The following is a 17,051-nucleotide window of genomic DNA, read 5'->3' as shown; positions in this document are numbered from 1 at the left end:
GGCTGCGAGCTGCGGCACCGCGCCGTTCGCAGACGGGCCTGAGGTCGCTGGAGCCTTTTGTCGGCCTTTCGTTCCGTGAGGAGGGCGGGCCGGTATTTGCGGCGTGTCTGAGGTCGGCTTCCCCTCTCCACCCGGAGCTGCCGCGGCCCCATGGCGACCTACCTGGAGTTCATTCAGCAGAACGAGGAGCGCGACGGCGTGCGCTTCAGCTGGAACGTGTGGCCGTCCAGCAGGCTGGAGGCTACGCGGATGGTCGTGCCGCTGGCCTGCCTGCTGACCCCGCTGCGGGAGCGCCCGGACCTGCCGCCCGTGCAGTACGAGCCCGTGCTCTGCAGCAGGGCCACCTGCAAGGCCGTGCTCAACCCGCTCTGGTATGCAACTCTGAGCTGGGGAGCGTCTGGTTTGTATCTCGGTGTGCCTGATGTCTCTAGGCTGGGCGGATGGGCTGAGGATAACTGGATGATGTTCAGCATGACCGGGTGCCTGTGTTTTGGCCATTGCAACCCCAGGCATCGCTACAGGCTCGGGGCAGAGTGGCTGGAGGGCTGCATGGAGGAAAAGGCTGTGGGGATGTGAACTGACAGCTGGCTGAACACGAGCCGGCGATGTGCCCAGGTGGCCAACGGCACCCTGACTTGTATCAGCAACAGTACAGCCAGCAAGAGCAGGGAGGGCATCATCCCCCTGTACTCAGCTCTGGTGAGGCTGTGCCTCGAGTGCTGCGTTCAGTGCTGGGCCCCTCACTGCAAGAAAGGCATTGAGGCCCTGGAGCCTGTCTAGAGAAAGGCAGTGAAGGGTCTGGAGTACGAGTCTTATGGGGAGCAGCTGAGGGAACTGAGGCTGTTCAGTCTGAAGAAGAGACGGCTCAGGAAAGACCTTATTGCACTCTGTAACTACCTGAAAGGAGAGTGTGCTGAATTGGGGGTCGGCCTCTTTTCCCAGGTAACAGTGATAGGATGAGAGGGAATAGCCTCAGGTTGCATCAGGGAAAGTTCAGGTTGGATATAAGAAAAAATTTCTTCTCAGAAAGAGCAGTGAGGCACTGGCACAGGCTGCCCAGGGAGGTGGTAGAATCACCATCCCTAAAGATGTTCAAGAACCGTGGAGAGGCACTGAGGGACATGGTCAGTGGGCATGGGGGAAGAGGGTTGATGGTTGGACATGATGATTGTAGAGATCTTTTCCAACCTTACTAATTATAGTTATTCCTAATTCCCCTTTTTTCTCAGCATGGTGCTTGGTAGCCTCTTTCTCTTAGATATAGTGAGTATGTTGAAAGTCTTGCTTGCCTGGTGAGATGTGTTGAATGCCACCCTCTGCTGAGCTGCCAGAGGTGAGAGGTGTGTCCTCAGGGAGGCTGTTAAGCTGGAGATAATATGGAAATGGGCAATCCTGTTATCATCCTAGAGAATGTTATGGTGAATGGTGAAACTTAAACAAAGATGCTGTTTATATTGGTGTTATACTTTGGGTTGTGATGTCCATTTGATTTTCTGCTTTCTATACATCCTCTTGTTTATAGGCCAGCTCCAGTATGAGTATATCAGTTTTCTTTGGAGTTTTGCTGAGAAAGTAAGAGGAATAATCTTTGTCACAAAGTCACGTTACTGTCATACTTCCTTAGAGCATAGCTTTGGGCTGCAAAAAAACCAGAATGACTAGCAAGAGGAAGTAGGAAGAGGTCAAACCCATGAAGGAAGAATAACGTCAGGCTTCACTGCACTATCAATCAATGTAGCATGTCATAATAGGTTGAGGAGAGGAAACTCGTTGGGGCACAGCTAATTTGTTCTGTGTTTGTACAGGATGTGAGTGAGTGGCTTCTGCTGCTCTATGACTGGAACACTTGTGCTGTAGCTGTACGAACAGTAAGGTGACTGAGATAAGCCTCAGCATAGTGGAAGAGTGATTAGATGCAAACCTTTGCCTACTGCATCCTAAGCTTCGATGATCTGTTGGTGATCGCTCACACTAACAAGCCTGGAAGCAGCAGCACTGCCTGAGCAGGCTTTCTGGCATTGGAACAAGAGTCTGAATCCCTAAAACTATCAATAAATTTGAAGTGTCTGGTTTTCTGTTTCTTCCTCATCAGCATAGACAACTGTGAAGCTAGTTGTGAAATTGTTCCTGTACTTATACTAACGCCTCACCTTTCCCTTGCAGCCAAGTTGACTATCGGGCCAAGCTCTGGGCTTGTAATTTCTGTTTTCAGAGAAATCAGGTATGTTGAATCAGCATTTTCGTCTTTTCAGAAAGCATTTTAGTATTTTATTGACGACCTTACTGTGGAAAGGATGTTAAAAGAAACAGAAATTCCGCCTCTCTAGATTTCATCTTGTGGCCTTTTCTCTTACTGAACCCAGGCCAGAGTGCTTGCTAATGAGTCTCTTATATAAAATCTTGCTTATTTTCATTTGCTTTGCCAGTGATTTTTATAGCATGAAGAACATGCATAAAAAGCCATTTTATCACATGTGCTTCCAGTGTGGTTTTTGGTACATTTACTGTTCTTCCTGGGTATGAAATTTATTAGATTTGGGTAGACTTTTACTATCAGAAACAGTCACACGGCTAAACAAGTTTTGGCTAATGTGGCTGCTGCTTTCGTCCTATTCTTAACTTACACTGGGCTGAGTAACTGTCAGTAGTTCTGGCCTCTGTTGTGTGTGCTTAGCAAAGCAGCAGTACAGGTCTCTGATGAGTTAACCAGGTTGGTGCAGTTGGTAGTAAATAAAGAATTGAATAAATACATCATAAGACTCTGTACTGCAGAGGAGAGCCCTACATTTCTGCCCTGCAGCTTGTCCTAATTTTTGGTCCTATTTTTCAGTTTCCTCCAGCATATGCAGGCATATCTGAAGTCAACCAACCAGCTGAACTTATGCCTCAGTTTTCAACAATTGAATATATAGTGCAGGTAATGATTCATAGTTTGTGGTCTCCAGAATTGTATTCTGTGATATCTTTGCGTTTGTTGTACTTAAGATAATAGAAATAAGTAACATTCATGTAAGATGCGTGAGATAGGGCTCATTTTATTCTTTGTCTGGAGTCATCGGACAAAGTGTCGCCTAGCTTATGTACAAGCCTAGCAAATCCATCTCTCTCCATATTAGCGAGGCCCGCAGACGCCATTGATCTTCCTGTATGTTGTCGACACGTGCTTGGAAGAGGAGGACTTGCAGGCACTGAAGGAGTCCCTCCAGATGTCCCTAAGTCTGCTGCCTGCTGACGCTCTAGTGGGGCTTATCACATTTGGCAGAATGATCCAGGTTCACGAGCTGAGCTGTGAAGGAATTTCTAAGAGCTACGTTTTTAGAGGCACTAAAGACCTGACAGCTAAGCAAATACAGGTATGTCCTGCCATCTGTTAGGCCAGTGGCTTGTTCCTCTTAGCTGTGTTGCCACTACTGCTGGTATTTCAAGCACCAGGCTTTCGGGAAAGAAAGGAGGTTCAGTGCTCTTAATTATTTTTATGCTATTTCACTCTCAACACCTCTCCTTTCTTTTTGCTGTTGTAAATTCTTTGAAAACATGCCCAAGATATTTTTTTCATATCTTGTATAATAGAACCATTGATGTCTTCCTAATGAGAGTGCAGATATTAATTATTTCACAGTTTTTAATTTTTTTTAATGCGAAAGGGTTGCAGGCTTTAGGCTATATTGCTTGAAAGCAAACAATGTCTAGTGTTTGATTTTGAAGTCTCCTCCGCCTCCTTTTTTGTCTTTTCTGTAGGATATGCTCGGTCTTTCAAGGCCAGCTGTCCCCATTCAACAGGGAAGGCCTCTTCAAGCTCCAGAGCAGCCTGTTATTTCAAGCAGGTGAGTGCTACATAAACGCAACCAGCAGAAGAGCAGGGTGGGTGTTTTATACCCTTCGGGATCGCACTTCTAAACCTAGCTTTTCCAAGTGGCGTTTTTGTAAGAAAACACAAATGGTGTTGTCTTGGCAGAGTTATTTCCTTGCATCAAGTGATACAAGTGGGTGAGATTTACTAGAGTGATTTTTTTTTTAGCCTTCTGTAGTGTCTTGATTTTGCAGTTACAGGAACATAATTGCCATTCAGACTGGATTTCTCCTTGAAAAGTATAGTATAGCTGTTTTTGGAAAGCATATTGTTCAGGGGTCGAATATGCTTAGAGAGGAGCCTTTTTGATTGACCACCTATTGGGGCCCTTGTTTATGAGTATAACAATCCTTCAAGCTCTTGCTTGAATCAATAAAAAAAAAACAAAACAAAACAAAAACACAAAACACAACAGTTGGTAGGCAGGCAGTGACCCCTGAACTGTGAAGCCATATTTGCCTCTGTTGAATACAGCTGTTTGTTTTTATTCTCAGCTCTTCTTTTTCCATGGCAGCTCATTTACCTTTTGATAGACTAAATCAGTACTAAAGTCCTTTTCTTTGAGTGATTTTGCCTTCTCGTCAGTTCCCGATGGCTTCCTTTGATCAATTTTGTTACTTTGCACAGGCCTCTTAGCTTGGAAAGTCTGGACATAAAGTAATGTGCTGTGTAACGTTTTGCTTCTGATAACTCTTCCAGTGTAATTAAAGTGTGCTAGGAACAGAGGCACACTTAAAGTGGGAAAACACTTCATTTCAATTTTTCAGGTTCCTGCAACCAGTACATAAGATTGACATGAATTTAACTGATCTCCTTGGAGAACTTCAAAGGGACCCGTGGCCAGTGACCCAGGGAAAGAGGCCTTTACGTTCCACTGGAGTAGCTCTTTCAATTGCTGTTGGCTTGCTAGAGGTACTTTTATTGCATCTGTTTGTTAGGGATGAGCTGGGCAAAGCAAGCACCTGGCAGTATTTGCTGAGACATATACAGGTTTCAGTGCAGATTGGTTTGCAGCCCAGTCACATTGAGGTGCACTGGTGCATTGTCTTTGCTGATGTCTGGCACGAGTTAGCACCAGCTGGTGTTGAGTGGGCTAGGAATTTATATTTAATTGTAAACCATGTAAAAGGTGCAGGTGTTTAAAGGCTTCTGATTCTTACGTGTATTGCCATGTGAAGGTGATTGTATGTACGCTGATTCTTTTTGTTTGTTTGTTTGTTTGTTTTTGCAAGGGTCATCTAAGGTAGATGTAAAAAGAATACTACTTCCTGTAGAGAAGATCGCTGTAGTTTGAGTCTAAACTAGGGGGTACCTGTCAGGAAACGTGTTGCTGTTTTTCAGGTCTGCCTTTAACAGAGACGGGTCCCTGGGGGTATTGCAGAATAATGTACAGATTCCGCTCTAAAGAAAACACTGTCCTTTTAAACATCTGTTCCCTGAGTTCTAATAAAAGACCATATTTTTATTTTAGGGCACGTTTCCAAACACAGGAGCGAGAATAATGCTATTTACAGGTGGTCCACCAACGCAAGGACCAGGCATGGTGGTGGGAGATGAATTGAAAACACCCATTCGTTCCTGGCATGACATAGAGAAGGACAACGCGAGGTTCATGAAGAAGGCCACCAAAGTAGGTGCTGATGTCAGCTGGGGGAGAAAACACACAAAACATCTTAGGTTTGTTGTGTGGCAGGGAGTGTTTAAACAAATGTGAGTGCTGGAATACAGAATGGGGTTGGGAGGAAGGAGGTGACCGAACCTATGTAGACAGCTTTCAGTATCCTTCTGTAGGTAACAGAAGTCTTATTTTCTTAGTATGGAATCAGTATGTCCAGACATTTGCACAGCTGTTCATAGAATGCATGAGCCTTTCTGTGTGTTTAGCCATGAGAATGGTCAAAGGACGGATGAGAGTCTTACTGTTAGTTGCTTCTTCAAGTATGGTCTTGTGCCTTCTCAGAGAAGGAAGTATTTCAGTGCTCTCATCCAGCTGATGGTGAGTGGAGGTCCTTTTATCTCATTCAGGAAAGGGGAAAAAAACAAGCCTGTACTCCAAGAACTGGTGATTTCCATGAAGGCTCCTTTTTCTCTTGACATGTGAAAGAATAGTTAAAGTATTAAGTATGAAACGTGCCTGTCAGCATAGAGGAAGTAGTATGATACCTATCCTCTTAACTATCACCTAGAAACCTTTAGGTTCTGTATCACAAAGAGCCTGTGCTGTGATGGTAGCAAGTTGTGTATTCTCTACACTTGCAACTTGCAGCTCAAGTTTATCCATGAGCAAACATCCTAGGAGGAAAACTTTTTTTCAAGCAGACAGCTCCTTACCTTTACAGCACTGGCAACGGCTTCATTTTTGCTTTGTGCATCAGTGTGTCGACTTCAGCTGGAGAGCAGAGGAAAAATTGCCTGATGCAGCATCCTAAATATTCCTGAATATTGTGTGTGTTGTCTGTTCTCCCCAGCACTATGAGACTCTGGCCAATCGCACTGCCACCAATGGTCACTGCATCGATATCTACGCCTGCGCCCTGGATCAGACTGGACTGCTAGAGATGAAATGTTGTGCAAACCTCACAGGGTATGTCTGTAACAGGAAACACGAAGATGGTACTTTTATTTTTTTTGGAGGGGGAGAACACTTCAAAAAGCAGTTAGTTTTTTATGAGTGCAAAAGGGTGAGATTTTTGTCATTTATTCTAAATTGTGATTTTGCCAGGAGTTACATGGCAAACCTCCCCTGATCCCAGTCTACATTTCTGAAGCTTCAAAGTAGCATAAGAGTTAACTGCTGGTAGAAAACTCAATGTCCTGCTTTGGAGAAAGGTATTCTAAAGCATGATGCAACGTGTCTTGCAAATGTCTTCTGTCACCTTCAAACACCCTGGGAGGTAGCAAGTACCCTGTACAGAACTGGTGGGACATAGATCCCCTCTGCTGTGGTGTGTGCGTGACTGCAGTGCCATCAGAATAGCAGAGCTTCAGGCATGGTGGGTAGATGCTTTCATTATGTTGGCCAGATTTTCTCATGCTTAACAGCTCGTTTTGCTTTCTTAGCGGAAGTAGGCTGAGCAAGGCTCTCTTCTGGGTAGAGGTGTTCGTAACCAGTGGAAACAGGAGCATTTTTAAGGCAGCTGAAGGGATGACAATAAATATAGTTGAGGAAGCAAGCTGGCGGAAATGGAGCACTAACTTGTCTGGCTTTGGAGGCATCCATGAATCTACATTCCCTAATGCCAATTCTACCTATGCAAAGGCATGCTTTAAAAAGTTTCTGCCTGTATTTGCATGCATGAGAGTTGGAGGGGTTGTATCCTTGGTGATATGCTTCTAGTTCTCAATTGTTTCAGTTACCTTGTGTGTTTTTTTTTTTTCCTTCTCAGAGGACACATGGTGATGGGAGATTCCTTCAACACTTCCCTCTTCAAGCAGACCTTCCAGCGGGTATTCAACAAAGGGCTCAATGGGGAATTTCGGATGGCTTTTGGTGCAAATTTGGAAGTGAAGGTGAGAGATCAGTTTAATTAGGTGACATTAACTTAGAAGTGTGAGTGCTGTTGATTAGAGAAGTTTTCTAGATATCTGTGTGTAGAAAATTTATGTCTTTGAGGTCAGCTGTAGTGCCTTCTTTGGAAAAAGCATCATATTGGAATGAGTGAAGGCATTTTTTATTTGAAAGTTTATTAAATTTGTGGGTTAAAGAAAACAACAACTGAGCTTACATTCACCAACTGAGGCAGTAGGTTACCTTGGGAATGTACTCAAGGATGCTTTCCGTGGCAGCCTTATATATTCACCTTCTGATCAAAGCTGAGCATCTGATTTAGTCTGTGTGTTCTATTTGACTAACTTGATTTTTTAACAACTTTTTTGTGTTGTTCTAGACATCCAGAGAGCTGAAAATTGCAGGTGCTATTGGACCATGTGTATCCCTGAATGTGAAAGGACCATGTGTTTCTGAAAATGTACGTTTTCAACATGAAAAGAACAACTATATTAAGTAGGAAACAAAGGGTGCAAAATTTCTGTCGAAACCTAGTGCTTAGATAGAATGTGAGAAAAGGCAGTGCTTTTGGACTAAATTCTTGTCCCATAAGGCTGCCTTCTAACTGTATTACCCTCAGTAAGTTAATCCACATCCCAAAGATAAGAAATGCAAAAAGGTTGCCTTGTGTCTCTGATCAGAATTTAACAAGAGCTGACCTTAACTACTGCCAAATACTAAAAGGCTGTTTTCTTTTCGATTCTATGCAGGAACTTGGAATTGGAGGAACATCTCAGTGGAAAATTTGTGGTCTGGATCCCTGCACAACTCTGGCCATTTACTTTGAAGTGGTAAATCAGGTCAGCCCTGGCTTTTCTTTTTTTGTCTTCATTTTTATTTACCAACTGTTTGTAACAGGACCAGGAAGTCCAATGGCATCTTTTGTGTTGTGAATGAATGGTTGCAGAGTAGATAAGTGTTTTGTGCCAAAGTAAAATTCATAGGGGTTGTTTCCATATTTGTAAATAGCATCATATTTTTACTTCATACATAAATTGCGTTCTTTCTTCTTATCTTCTGATGGCATTCATTTCACAAAGAAGAAAATGTCTTTTTGCTATTAATGCTGTGGAGAATAAAAGCACAAATGTCTCACTTCTTGGAGAATTTGTCCTCCAATTTGTTATCAGATAGCTCAGAAGCAACTTCAGGGAAGCTTCTGAGCACGTGGTAACTAGGAGTACTAAACCAAAGGAATTCTATTTCACTCCCACTCTGCTGCGTGGACTCCCTATTGTTGGGAATAGGGCCCAAAGGATCTTTAGTCAGACCTTGTACTGCCACACTAATGTTCAGTGTTACGGAGATGATAAATAAGTTGCTGCCATCCTTTAAAGGACAAGCTGATAAATGTCAGGTATGGAATTAAAAATGCACCCAGAACCACTTGGCTTTGAAGGCTCTTATAAAATACAACATTAACAGATGTGTGTCTCTTCCATGGTCCATCTCAAGCTTGAACTTAACTCTGTTTAGCAGATGCCCTGGATTTGTCTCTAGTATGCAAAGCCAGCCTATGTTGAAGACTTTCCTTGTTTAATTTGCAGCACAATGCACCAATACCTCAGGGAGGCCGAGGGGCAGTACAGTTTGTCACTCAGTATCAACACTCCAGCACACAGAAACGAATTCGTGTCACCACCATAGCCAGAAAGTAAGTACCTCATGCTGGTTCTTTGACAGAATTGCAGAAATGTATTTGGCATGGGGGAAAAATGTGGATTGGGTTTTGCTGATGACAGACTTTGCACTAACCCTTTACTAATCCTTTAGCTGGGCAGATGCACAAAGTCAGCTCCAGCACATAGAAGCTGCATTTGACCAGGAAGCAGCTGCTGTGCTGATGGCACGGCTTGGAGTATACAGAGCTGAGTCTGAGGAGGGACCTGATGTACTGCGATGGCTGGACAGACAGCTGATCAGATTGGTAAGATTGATGGAGTGGACTCGGCAGCAGTCTTATTTTCAGTTAAAATGATCGCTTGGATTGAAAACGCCATTCTTTTTCCAGACTGACTTGCTTCATTTGTGCTCTGATTGTGGTCTCATAATATGTGATAACTACGAAGGCTGTATGATCAGTAAGTTGGTGATGGGATAAATAAGCATCCCATCGTGATGAAAGAATTAAACATTGAGATTAAAGAAGTAATAGTAAAATGATAATGCAGGTGGGAAGGGACCTCTACAGTTCTCAACACTCTGCTTAAGCAGGGCTAGTTTCGTGTTGCAGTTAGATGCTGTGGGTCTTGTTCAGGTGAGCTTTATGATCTCCAAGGATGGAATTTGTCTTGTTTCTTGATAGCCTGTTTTAACATTTGATCACAGTTAGTGTGACTTACTATTATTATTTTTTATATCCAGTCAGAATTCCAGTTTCTTCAGTTATGTGCTGGGTAGCTATACATAGCATAACGCCAGATTCCAGACTGAACAAACCCAGCTTTTTAGGGCGCTGGTCCTTTGCCAGCATGCTGGCATCTGCTGGCCTTGCTTCAATATATCCATGTCTGTCTTGAACTAGGAAGCCTCAAACTGGATACAGCATTCAGATAGGATATCACTAGGATGAAGTTCAGGGGAGTTATCCTTCCCAGCTTGTGGCATTGTTCTGCATCTTCATACTGTCTCTTTCTTCAGATTTCACAGGCCTGAATTGCCAGTATCTCAATCAGTTCTGTCTTAATCTGAACACTCATGAATTTCACACTAACAGCTAGGGCACGTCAGATGCTGGAAAAAAAGAGACAATATCAAATAAAAGTTTGAACACTGAAACACACGGAGTATACTGCATGCTGAAATGATTGTGGACTCTGGATTGTGGATTGTGATTTGTGGTTGATAAAATTTTTTAAAATTTATAAGGAAATTGATAAAGATCACCCTGCTAGTCATGGAACCGGGTCAAACCAGCCCATAAACCATTGACAAACTGCTTGTTTTCAGTGAAGCATCTAGTGAAATTTTAGTCTGCTGTTGCTTTAGAAGGAAGTAGGAGATGCTGCGGAGGTGTTTCATAGTGTACAAAGCACATTAAGTATGATGATGATCCAGTGGAAAAAAATGGGTGGTACTAGAAGCACTATTTATTTCATTCTTAAATAACTTTGAATCTGGATTCAAAATAGAAGATTTTTATATACGTAAAATAAGGTGATTGAATTGTCATTGTCACTCCAGTAAGATACAGAAGCTACTGACCTATTAAGTTCTTGCTGTCATGTTCATGACTTGTTTGCTCTGTTTAAAAACATACAAAACTCATTCAAAAAAAAATGTTGATTCTCAGGGAGATATAAACAAAGTTTGCATTTTGCTTCCAACAGTGTCAGAAATTTGGACAATACAACAAAGATGATCCCAACTCCTTTAGATTGTCGGAATCATTTTCTTTGTATCCCCAGGTAAGAACCTTCTTGCAACTATGGGAAAAGTTTGCAAGGGTGAATGATGGTAAAGCGTCTTGTACCATGAATCAGATTTGTGAGGGAAGGAGCAGATGCTTTTTGAATTTGTTGGGTGGTCTTGTAGTTCAGTGTTAGAAAAAACTGGTAAGTTAAGAACTCTGAGGAGTTCACTGGGAGACTTTTTTCAGGGGGTTTGCTGTTTGCAAGGTGCAGAAGCTTTGGCAACTCACTGACACTTCTCACTCATCTTTCTGATGCAGTTCATGTTCCATTTGCGACGCTCCCCATTCCTGCAGGTCTTCAATAACAGTCCAGATGAATCTTCTTATTACCGTCACCACTTTGCTAGGCAAGATCTCACTCAGTCTCTCATTATGATTCAGCCCATCCTTTATGCTTATTCTTTCCATGGACCTCCTGAGGTAAGTCTGTGTTTAACAGAGAGAGGTGAATCAATCCAAAATAATGAGCATTCAGTCGGGATAACATTAGTTCACTAAAAAGGTTCTTACTTTGTTTTTCTTAGTTAAAGTAATTACTAAGGGATGAGATGGGGCACTGTACAATACAAGTTATATTTTCAGTAGGCTTACTCTTAGTACGTAATTTATACTTTCAGTGGCTTTTAAAATACACAGACATGCCCAAAAAAAGAAGCTCCAAAAAGCTAATGCCATATCTGGTGTCTTGGCAGCTCAGTAGTGCTGCTGCTTCTCTGCCAGAGGCCATCTCCACCATGTAAGTCAGCAAACCTCTGCCCTTCCAGGTCATTAGCACAGAATTGTAGGGGTTGGAAGGGGCCTCTAGAGATTGAGTCCAGCTGCTTGTTTTCAGCTGTTTAAGCAGCAACATTCAACTGCTATATAGACTTTATTAATTTACGTTGACTGCAGTGTATCTGGCAGGAAAGAAATGCAGAAGCATTTGCCCTAGTGTATGTATTAAATCTCTTCTTTTTCTTGGCTTCTCAAGATCATTAAACTTGATAGCCATAGAAATTGCTTTCTCACATACTGCATTTCATACGGTAGCTGAGGACCTGCTGCTCGGTTCAGTGATGCCACAGGAGGCTGGTGGTACTCTGAAACATTCACATGAACAGCAGCCCTTGACAGACACAACACTCCTCTGTACATGCGAGGCTGAACAAGTTGTTCAGCTTACAGTTCAGCTGAACTGTAAGGTTAATACAGTTTCGAGGTTTTAATGATTGACCTTTATTTTCCATAGCCAGTGCTTTTGGACAGCAGCAGCATTCTTCCCGACAGAATCCTACTGATGGATACTTTCTTCCAGATAGTTATCTACCTTGGTGAGGTACAGTGAGATGTATTCTCTCTCTGAACTCTCCTCTTCTTGCCACACATGCAAACAATGCTACTGTTAGTATAAAATGAACGACTTGGCAAAGCTTACCTTTAGCATAATGACATTGTATGCCTGTTCCCAGTTGTAATGCATTAAAATCCTACTGGAGTAGTTAAGCATATGTTCTGCTGTGAGAAATAGCCATCGAGTTAGCTTGCTAACTAAAAAAGTTAAAAGAAACTAAAAGCTTGTACTTTTTGAGTACTGGCTGTTCTTTACAGCTATTCTTGTACTGAGATGTAGGCTCCTTCTGAACCTCTAAATTTAGATCAGTATCTAAAGCCTTGGCTTTCCAGTGCCGTTTCAGTATGAGGACCTGTAGATCTGTGCTGGAATCCTGTCAGGTTTTGTGAGGGAGCACTAAGCTACTGCAGCTGGATGATAGAAACATCTCACACTCTAAAGAAGTTATGATGTAGAGGGTGAAGCTGGCTTGCTTCTCTCTTCTTTCTCTAGAAATGTCCCTTTTATTTAATGCTTTTTTTCCCTCTCACATTCTTTTCAGTCTTGTTTGGGGAGTACCTTTCATGCAATTTTTTCTACCTAAACATGACATCAAATTGGAATTTAAATAAGCTCAGCTTGGCTTATGGTCTGACCTTCCTGTTAGAATTTTTTGGAGAGGTGTTTTAACTCTTCTCTTTGTTTTTGAACTGAGCTACTGACTTTTTATGACTGCTTAAAGTTTGGCGTGGTGGCCTGCAGCTGCTCCATTATCATCTCCCCACATTCTTCCAAGTAGTATTTGTCCTCTCTGAAAGGCGAGCAGTGATGCACAGTCCACACAAGCAGGAGTTGGATGGTGGAGTCAATAGTGACAGTAAGCCTTCACAGGTTACTTTAAACACAGGTTACTTAAACAGCCTACTTACCTCAACTGTTGGGAAGCAAGTGACTCAACCGGGTAAAATTAGACAATGGAAATGTTAAATATATGAACTACAAGTGGAACTATAAGAAATGTGGACCTTAAAAGAATGTAAGGCAGTGACTGTTCCACTTAACACCAAATCAGATTTGGAATGTCACTGATTTATAAATGCTTTACACTTTTAAGTTGAGGTAGGCAGAAGCAAAATGGCTTGAAGTTCACTTTGAACAATTGGCTCTTGTACTGCACAGACTACTACCCAATTTTGTGTTTAGTGCATGTTCTTAAGGAACAGACAGAAACTAAACAATACTATTGACAGAATAGTGAAAGCATGTGTTTGTCCTGCTCTGTGTAACCAGAAATGCACGTAATGTTCTGCTACCTTAAGATGTGCTGGTTAAGAAGGGGAGGCTTGTCCACATCTCTGCTATCTCTTCATTTCCTCCCTCTCCCTGTGAACAGACTATTGCACAGTGGCAGAAAGCTGGTTACCAAGACATGCCTGAATATGAAAACTTCAAGCACCTACTGCAAGCTCCACTGGATGATGCTCAGGAAATCTTGCAGACCAGATTCCCAATGCCACGTTATGTCCACACTGAACATGGGGGCAGCCAGGTAAGGAGATTTATCCAAAAACCCTCTCTGCTGAACAATGCAAATACCTGTCTTTTCTTGTTTTACTAAGTAAACGGTTCTGTAAGTTAAACACAGTGGTTATTTAGCTCTTAAAAGTAAGAGCTTGTATATTTTCCCATGAGCTCTTAATGCATCCATGTCTTTTAATAAGCCAGTTGCTCCTTGCATGTGTTTTTGACTTCTGAGGATGGAAAGAGAAGGGGGAAAAAAAAGCCAGTGTAAATATCTTTTTATTCCTTGAGCAGTGGGAAGTGAATAGTTTTGCTGTGTACCTAAACTTCCTGAGACAGGGAGTGCAGTTAGTTGGCTAGGGCAATCAGTCATGCTGAATGTTTTAAAATCTGTTCTTTTATTCTCACATGCCAGATGAGAATATAAAATGGTCTCTATTTTGACTCTTCCTGGAATTACAATAGTTCAGTCTATTGGTAGCCTGTTGTTTGTAGAAGTGAAGAGGCAGGAATTGGTGCTCCAAAACAAAACTTTATTAATTTCTGATTTAAGCATGTTGCCCTGATTCTCCACTAACCTCTTTTCTGATGTATGGAAAAGAGCTTACTATAAAAGTGAAATTGCTGATGCCATGATGCCATTCCTTGTTGCATGAAACTAGAGCTGCCCTGCTTGACAAGCATCACTTGCTATAGCAGAGCACTTGGAGAAACTTAAAAGGTGATGTTACCATTTTGAAATGGAGGGCAGAGAGTTTTCTCATAGAAATCTGCCACCACCAACTAACTCCAGAATAACAGCAGGGAAAGGAATGCAATCAGATTGTTTCTCTCTTTTTGAGATAACAGCAGTGTACCCTGACTTTTAACTTGATTCCTCCTTTTCCTCCCCCCAGGTTTCTTCCTCAATCTTACTCTGTTATGTGATGTTCCTTAACAGTATTTCTTTCAAAATAATTTGTAAAACTGTAACACATTGTAGCAGTACTGTTGTCTGTTCCATGGGAGTCACAGCTGTGTGGTAAAATCTTTCCCAAACATTTATCCTTTCAGAGTATTGCCATTAAAAGTAAGCAGATTCTTATTTTTAAGTCCAGTGAAATTGTTTATGAAACAAGTTTCTGAGTTCAGAAATAGCTTTGTTTCATAAACAAGTACTTTCTTTGTAAAAGCAGGCGAACATCACCAGTCATGTATCTGAGGAGATAAGTCTTAGGGAAGCTGACATTTCTGTCATACTGCAAAAATGTTTTTCCCACGTTTTGTCTTTATAGGCTCGATTCCTGTTGTCTAAAGTGAACCCTTCTCAAACCCACAATAACCTCTATGCATGGGGACAGGTAAGCAATGGAAGAGCCACTCGTGTTTGGGAATACGGCCAAATAATTGTCTGCATAGTTGCTGTCCTATTTTATCTCATAGTATTTGGCCTCAGACTGGGAACGGGTTGTATTTGTCCTGCTCTTCTTATCTAACAGCTTTTTGCAAGACATACATGGTTGGCTTTGAAAAACTTTGAAATAGTGCTTTGGAATACAAGGAAACAAGGTTATTTCTGTGCACCAATTGATCTGTGATGAAATTACTATCTGACCTTGTAATAGCTGTTGCATTTTAAAAGACAACCGAGTGAATAGATTTGTCTCTTAGACAGATTAGATTCTTACTCATCCTGATAATTGAAGTCCATGGTTGTCGAGATAAAGAGATCTGGTGGTGAGCACTAGATTACACCGTGCTCAGAATAAAGTTTTCAAGCCTGGACGTGATGAAACACCTGCTTCTGTTCTTGGATGGAATTTCCCCCAGATTTTCAGCATATTGTGATTTTTATTTTTATTTTTTTGCTTTTTCTAAAGGGTGGCTGTCCTAGTAGAGGTGCTGCAGAACAGCCCAGTACCTCAGCAGCGTGATGACAGCAGGAGATCAGTGGTTTCCAGCAGCAGTGCTTTTGTCTCTGTCATCTTTCCAGTATCCAAGTTACCTAAGTAGTGCACAGGTAGACAAGGAGAATGTATTTTGTGGCTGCTACTGATGGAAGCAGCTGATAGAGAAACTCTTGCAGGTTTTAGATGAGCTGATGTGGAAATTGATATTTGCCTTCTGTTACAAATCTGATGTAAAACTGTTAGTCCACAGTTAGTGTATTTAGTTTTCTGTAACTAGCATACAGAAATGTACAGATCTGATTTTTCTAACAGTAATAGTTTTTAATGTCTTCTGTCTTGTTTCTGTAGAGCCTTGAGCAGAAACCTTCCTAATGCATTAGAAGGAAGAGACTTCTCTGCAATAGTGCAGGTGGCGCTGAAAGATATTGTCAACTACTAGACTACCCTTCAAGGGGAAAGGGTTTAGCAGGCAGTTATCCTAGTGCTGACATTTGCTTTGCTTTTGCTTAGTCCCTAGGGCCAGCAGTGCTATTTGATGCTCATTATTTATTTCCTTAATTCCTCTGCAGGAATCAGGAGCCCCAATCCTGACGGATGACGTCAGTCTGCAGGTGTTCATGGACCACCTCAAGAAGCTGGCGGTCTCCAGTGCAGCGTGACTTGATTGAACCCAGCAGCACAAACGGGAGAGTGACATACATTGCGGTGATGATGGAAGCGGAACGATTTATTTACATTTCCTTTTAGACTAAAGTTTTTAAGTATGAAATGAAATAAATATGTGGGGAGAGCTTAGTACTTTGCCCTTCTAGATATTAATTTATTTGTATTCCTTTTTATCTCTATTGTTTATGCTACTTTTCTCATACTGCATCAGGAGCCAAAGTACGTTTTATCCGGTGTAGATCTTTGCAGCCTTAGCTTAATATGTAATGTTCTGTGGGCTGAAGTGGTGGCTTTAGGCAACCAGGGGCTGAATTAATATAAAATAAAACTGGATAAGAAAAGCATTAATACTGAGTGCTGTCTCCCATTGAGCTGTGTATGTGCGTTTTTGAAAACACACTGCCAGGGGAGGTACCAACTACTACAGATAATGCCACTCGCTGCTCTCCAACACGTGGCTTCAGTCGCGGATTTGAAGGTTTATGTGGAAATAAAGAGGGACGTGAAGAAAATACAGTGCGGAACACTTCTGAGCAGCGGGGCTGGAGGTCGACGTGCAGCACCGTGCTGGCAGGCGCCTTCTGGCTCCCGGTAAGGCCGAGGTCTCCGCGCGCCGCCAGCTTCCGCTCCCGCCCCTCAGCTTTAGCGCATGCGCGGCTCCGCGCACAGAACGCCGCCATCTTCCGCCCCTCTCCTTCCACCCCCCAGTCAGGGCGCATGCGCGTAGCGGCGGCCCCGCGCACGGGAGTTGCTAGGGCGATGCGGGCGGCGTTGTGGAACATGCGCTCGGCGCTGCTGTACTCGATAGGCGGCTGGACCGTGCTGGGGGGCGTGCTGCACTACAGCTACAAGAACGG

At 42.6% G+C, this 17,051-nt stretch overlaps 2 protein-coding genes across 3 annotated transcripts in view; one reads left to right on the top strand and one right to left on the bottom strand.

Moving 5' to 3' along the window:
- Positions 1-152, bottom strand: part of FAM161A (FAM161 centrosomal protein A) — a 9,057-nt gene extending 8,905 nt beyond the window's left edge. Inside the window, exon 1 of the mRNA XM_010706582.2 lies at positions 39-152. Within this exon, the coding sequence (XP_010704884.2) occupies positions 39-152 (114 nt within the window). The remainder of the gene's footprint in view (positions 1-38) is intronic.
- On the top strand, positions 151-16,456 carry SEC23B (SEC23 homolog B, COPII coat complex component). 2 transcript variants are annotated; one of them, XR_002111609.2, is made up of 20 exons: positions 151-371; positions 2,164-2,221; positions 2,831-2,917; positions 3,117-3,353; positions 3,739-3,824; positions 4,618-4,762; positions 5,322-5,480; positions 6,319-6,434; positions 7,237-7,360; positions 7,738-7,818; positions 8,108-8,197; positions 8,945-9,051; positions 9,171-9,324; positions 10,727-10,804; positions 11,068-11,229; positions 12,038-12,124; positions 13,512-13,667; positions 14,914-14,979; positions 15,499-15,638; positions 16,098-16,183. XR_002111609.2 is itself a non-coding variant. In XM_003203757.4 (19 exons), the coding sequence occupies exons 1-19, from the start codon at positions 151-153 to the stop codon at positions 16,185-16,187; spliced, it is 2,304 nt and encodes a 767-aa protein (XP_003203805.1). In that variant the 3' UTR covers positions 16,188-16,456. The 2 variants fall into 2 exon arrangements, 1 of the variants encoding a protein (XP_003203805.1); XM_003203757.4 differs by lacking the exon at positions 15,499-15,638 and having other exon boundaries at positions 16,098-16,456.
- The last annotated feature ends 595 nt before the right edge of the window (positions 16,457-17,051 follow it).

Source organism: Meleagris gallopavo, chromosome 2 (assembly GCF_000146605.3).
Source record: "Meleagris gallopavo isolate NT-WF06-2002-E0010 breed Aviagen turkey brand Nicholas breeding stock chromosome 2, Turkey_5.1, whole genome shotgun sequence".
In the NCBI taxonomy this organism is placed as follows: domain Eukaryota; kingdom Metazoa; phylum Chordata; class Aves; order Galliformes; family Phasianidae; genus Meleagris; species Meleagris gallopavo.
Note: the sequence above shows the minus strand (reverse complement) of the source record. Positions and strands in the feature narration are given on the sequence as shown.

Coding starts and splice junctions, on each gene's coding strand:
- SEC23B (XM_003203757.4), top strand. CDS start 151: ATGGCGACCTACCTGGAGTTCATTCAGCAGAACGAGGAGCGCGACGGC. Junction 9,052..9,170: donor GTCACCACCATAGCCAGAAA/GTAAGTACCTCA, acceptor CTAATCCTTTAG/CTGGGCAGATGCACAAAGTC. Junction 11,230..12,037: donor CTTTCCATGGACCTCCTGAG/GTAAGTCTGTGT, acceptor TATTTTCCATAG/CCAGTGCTTTTGGACAGCAG.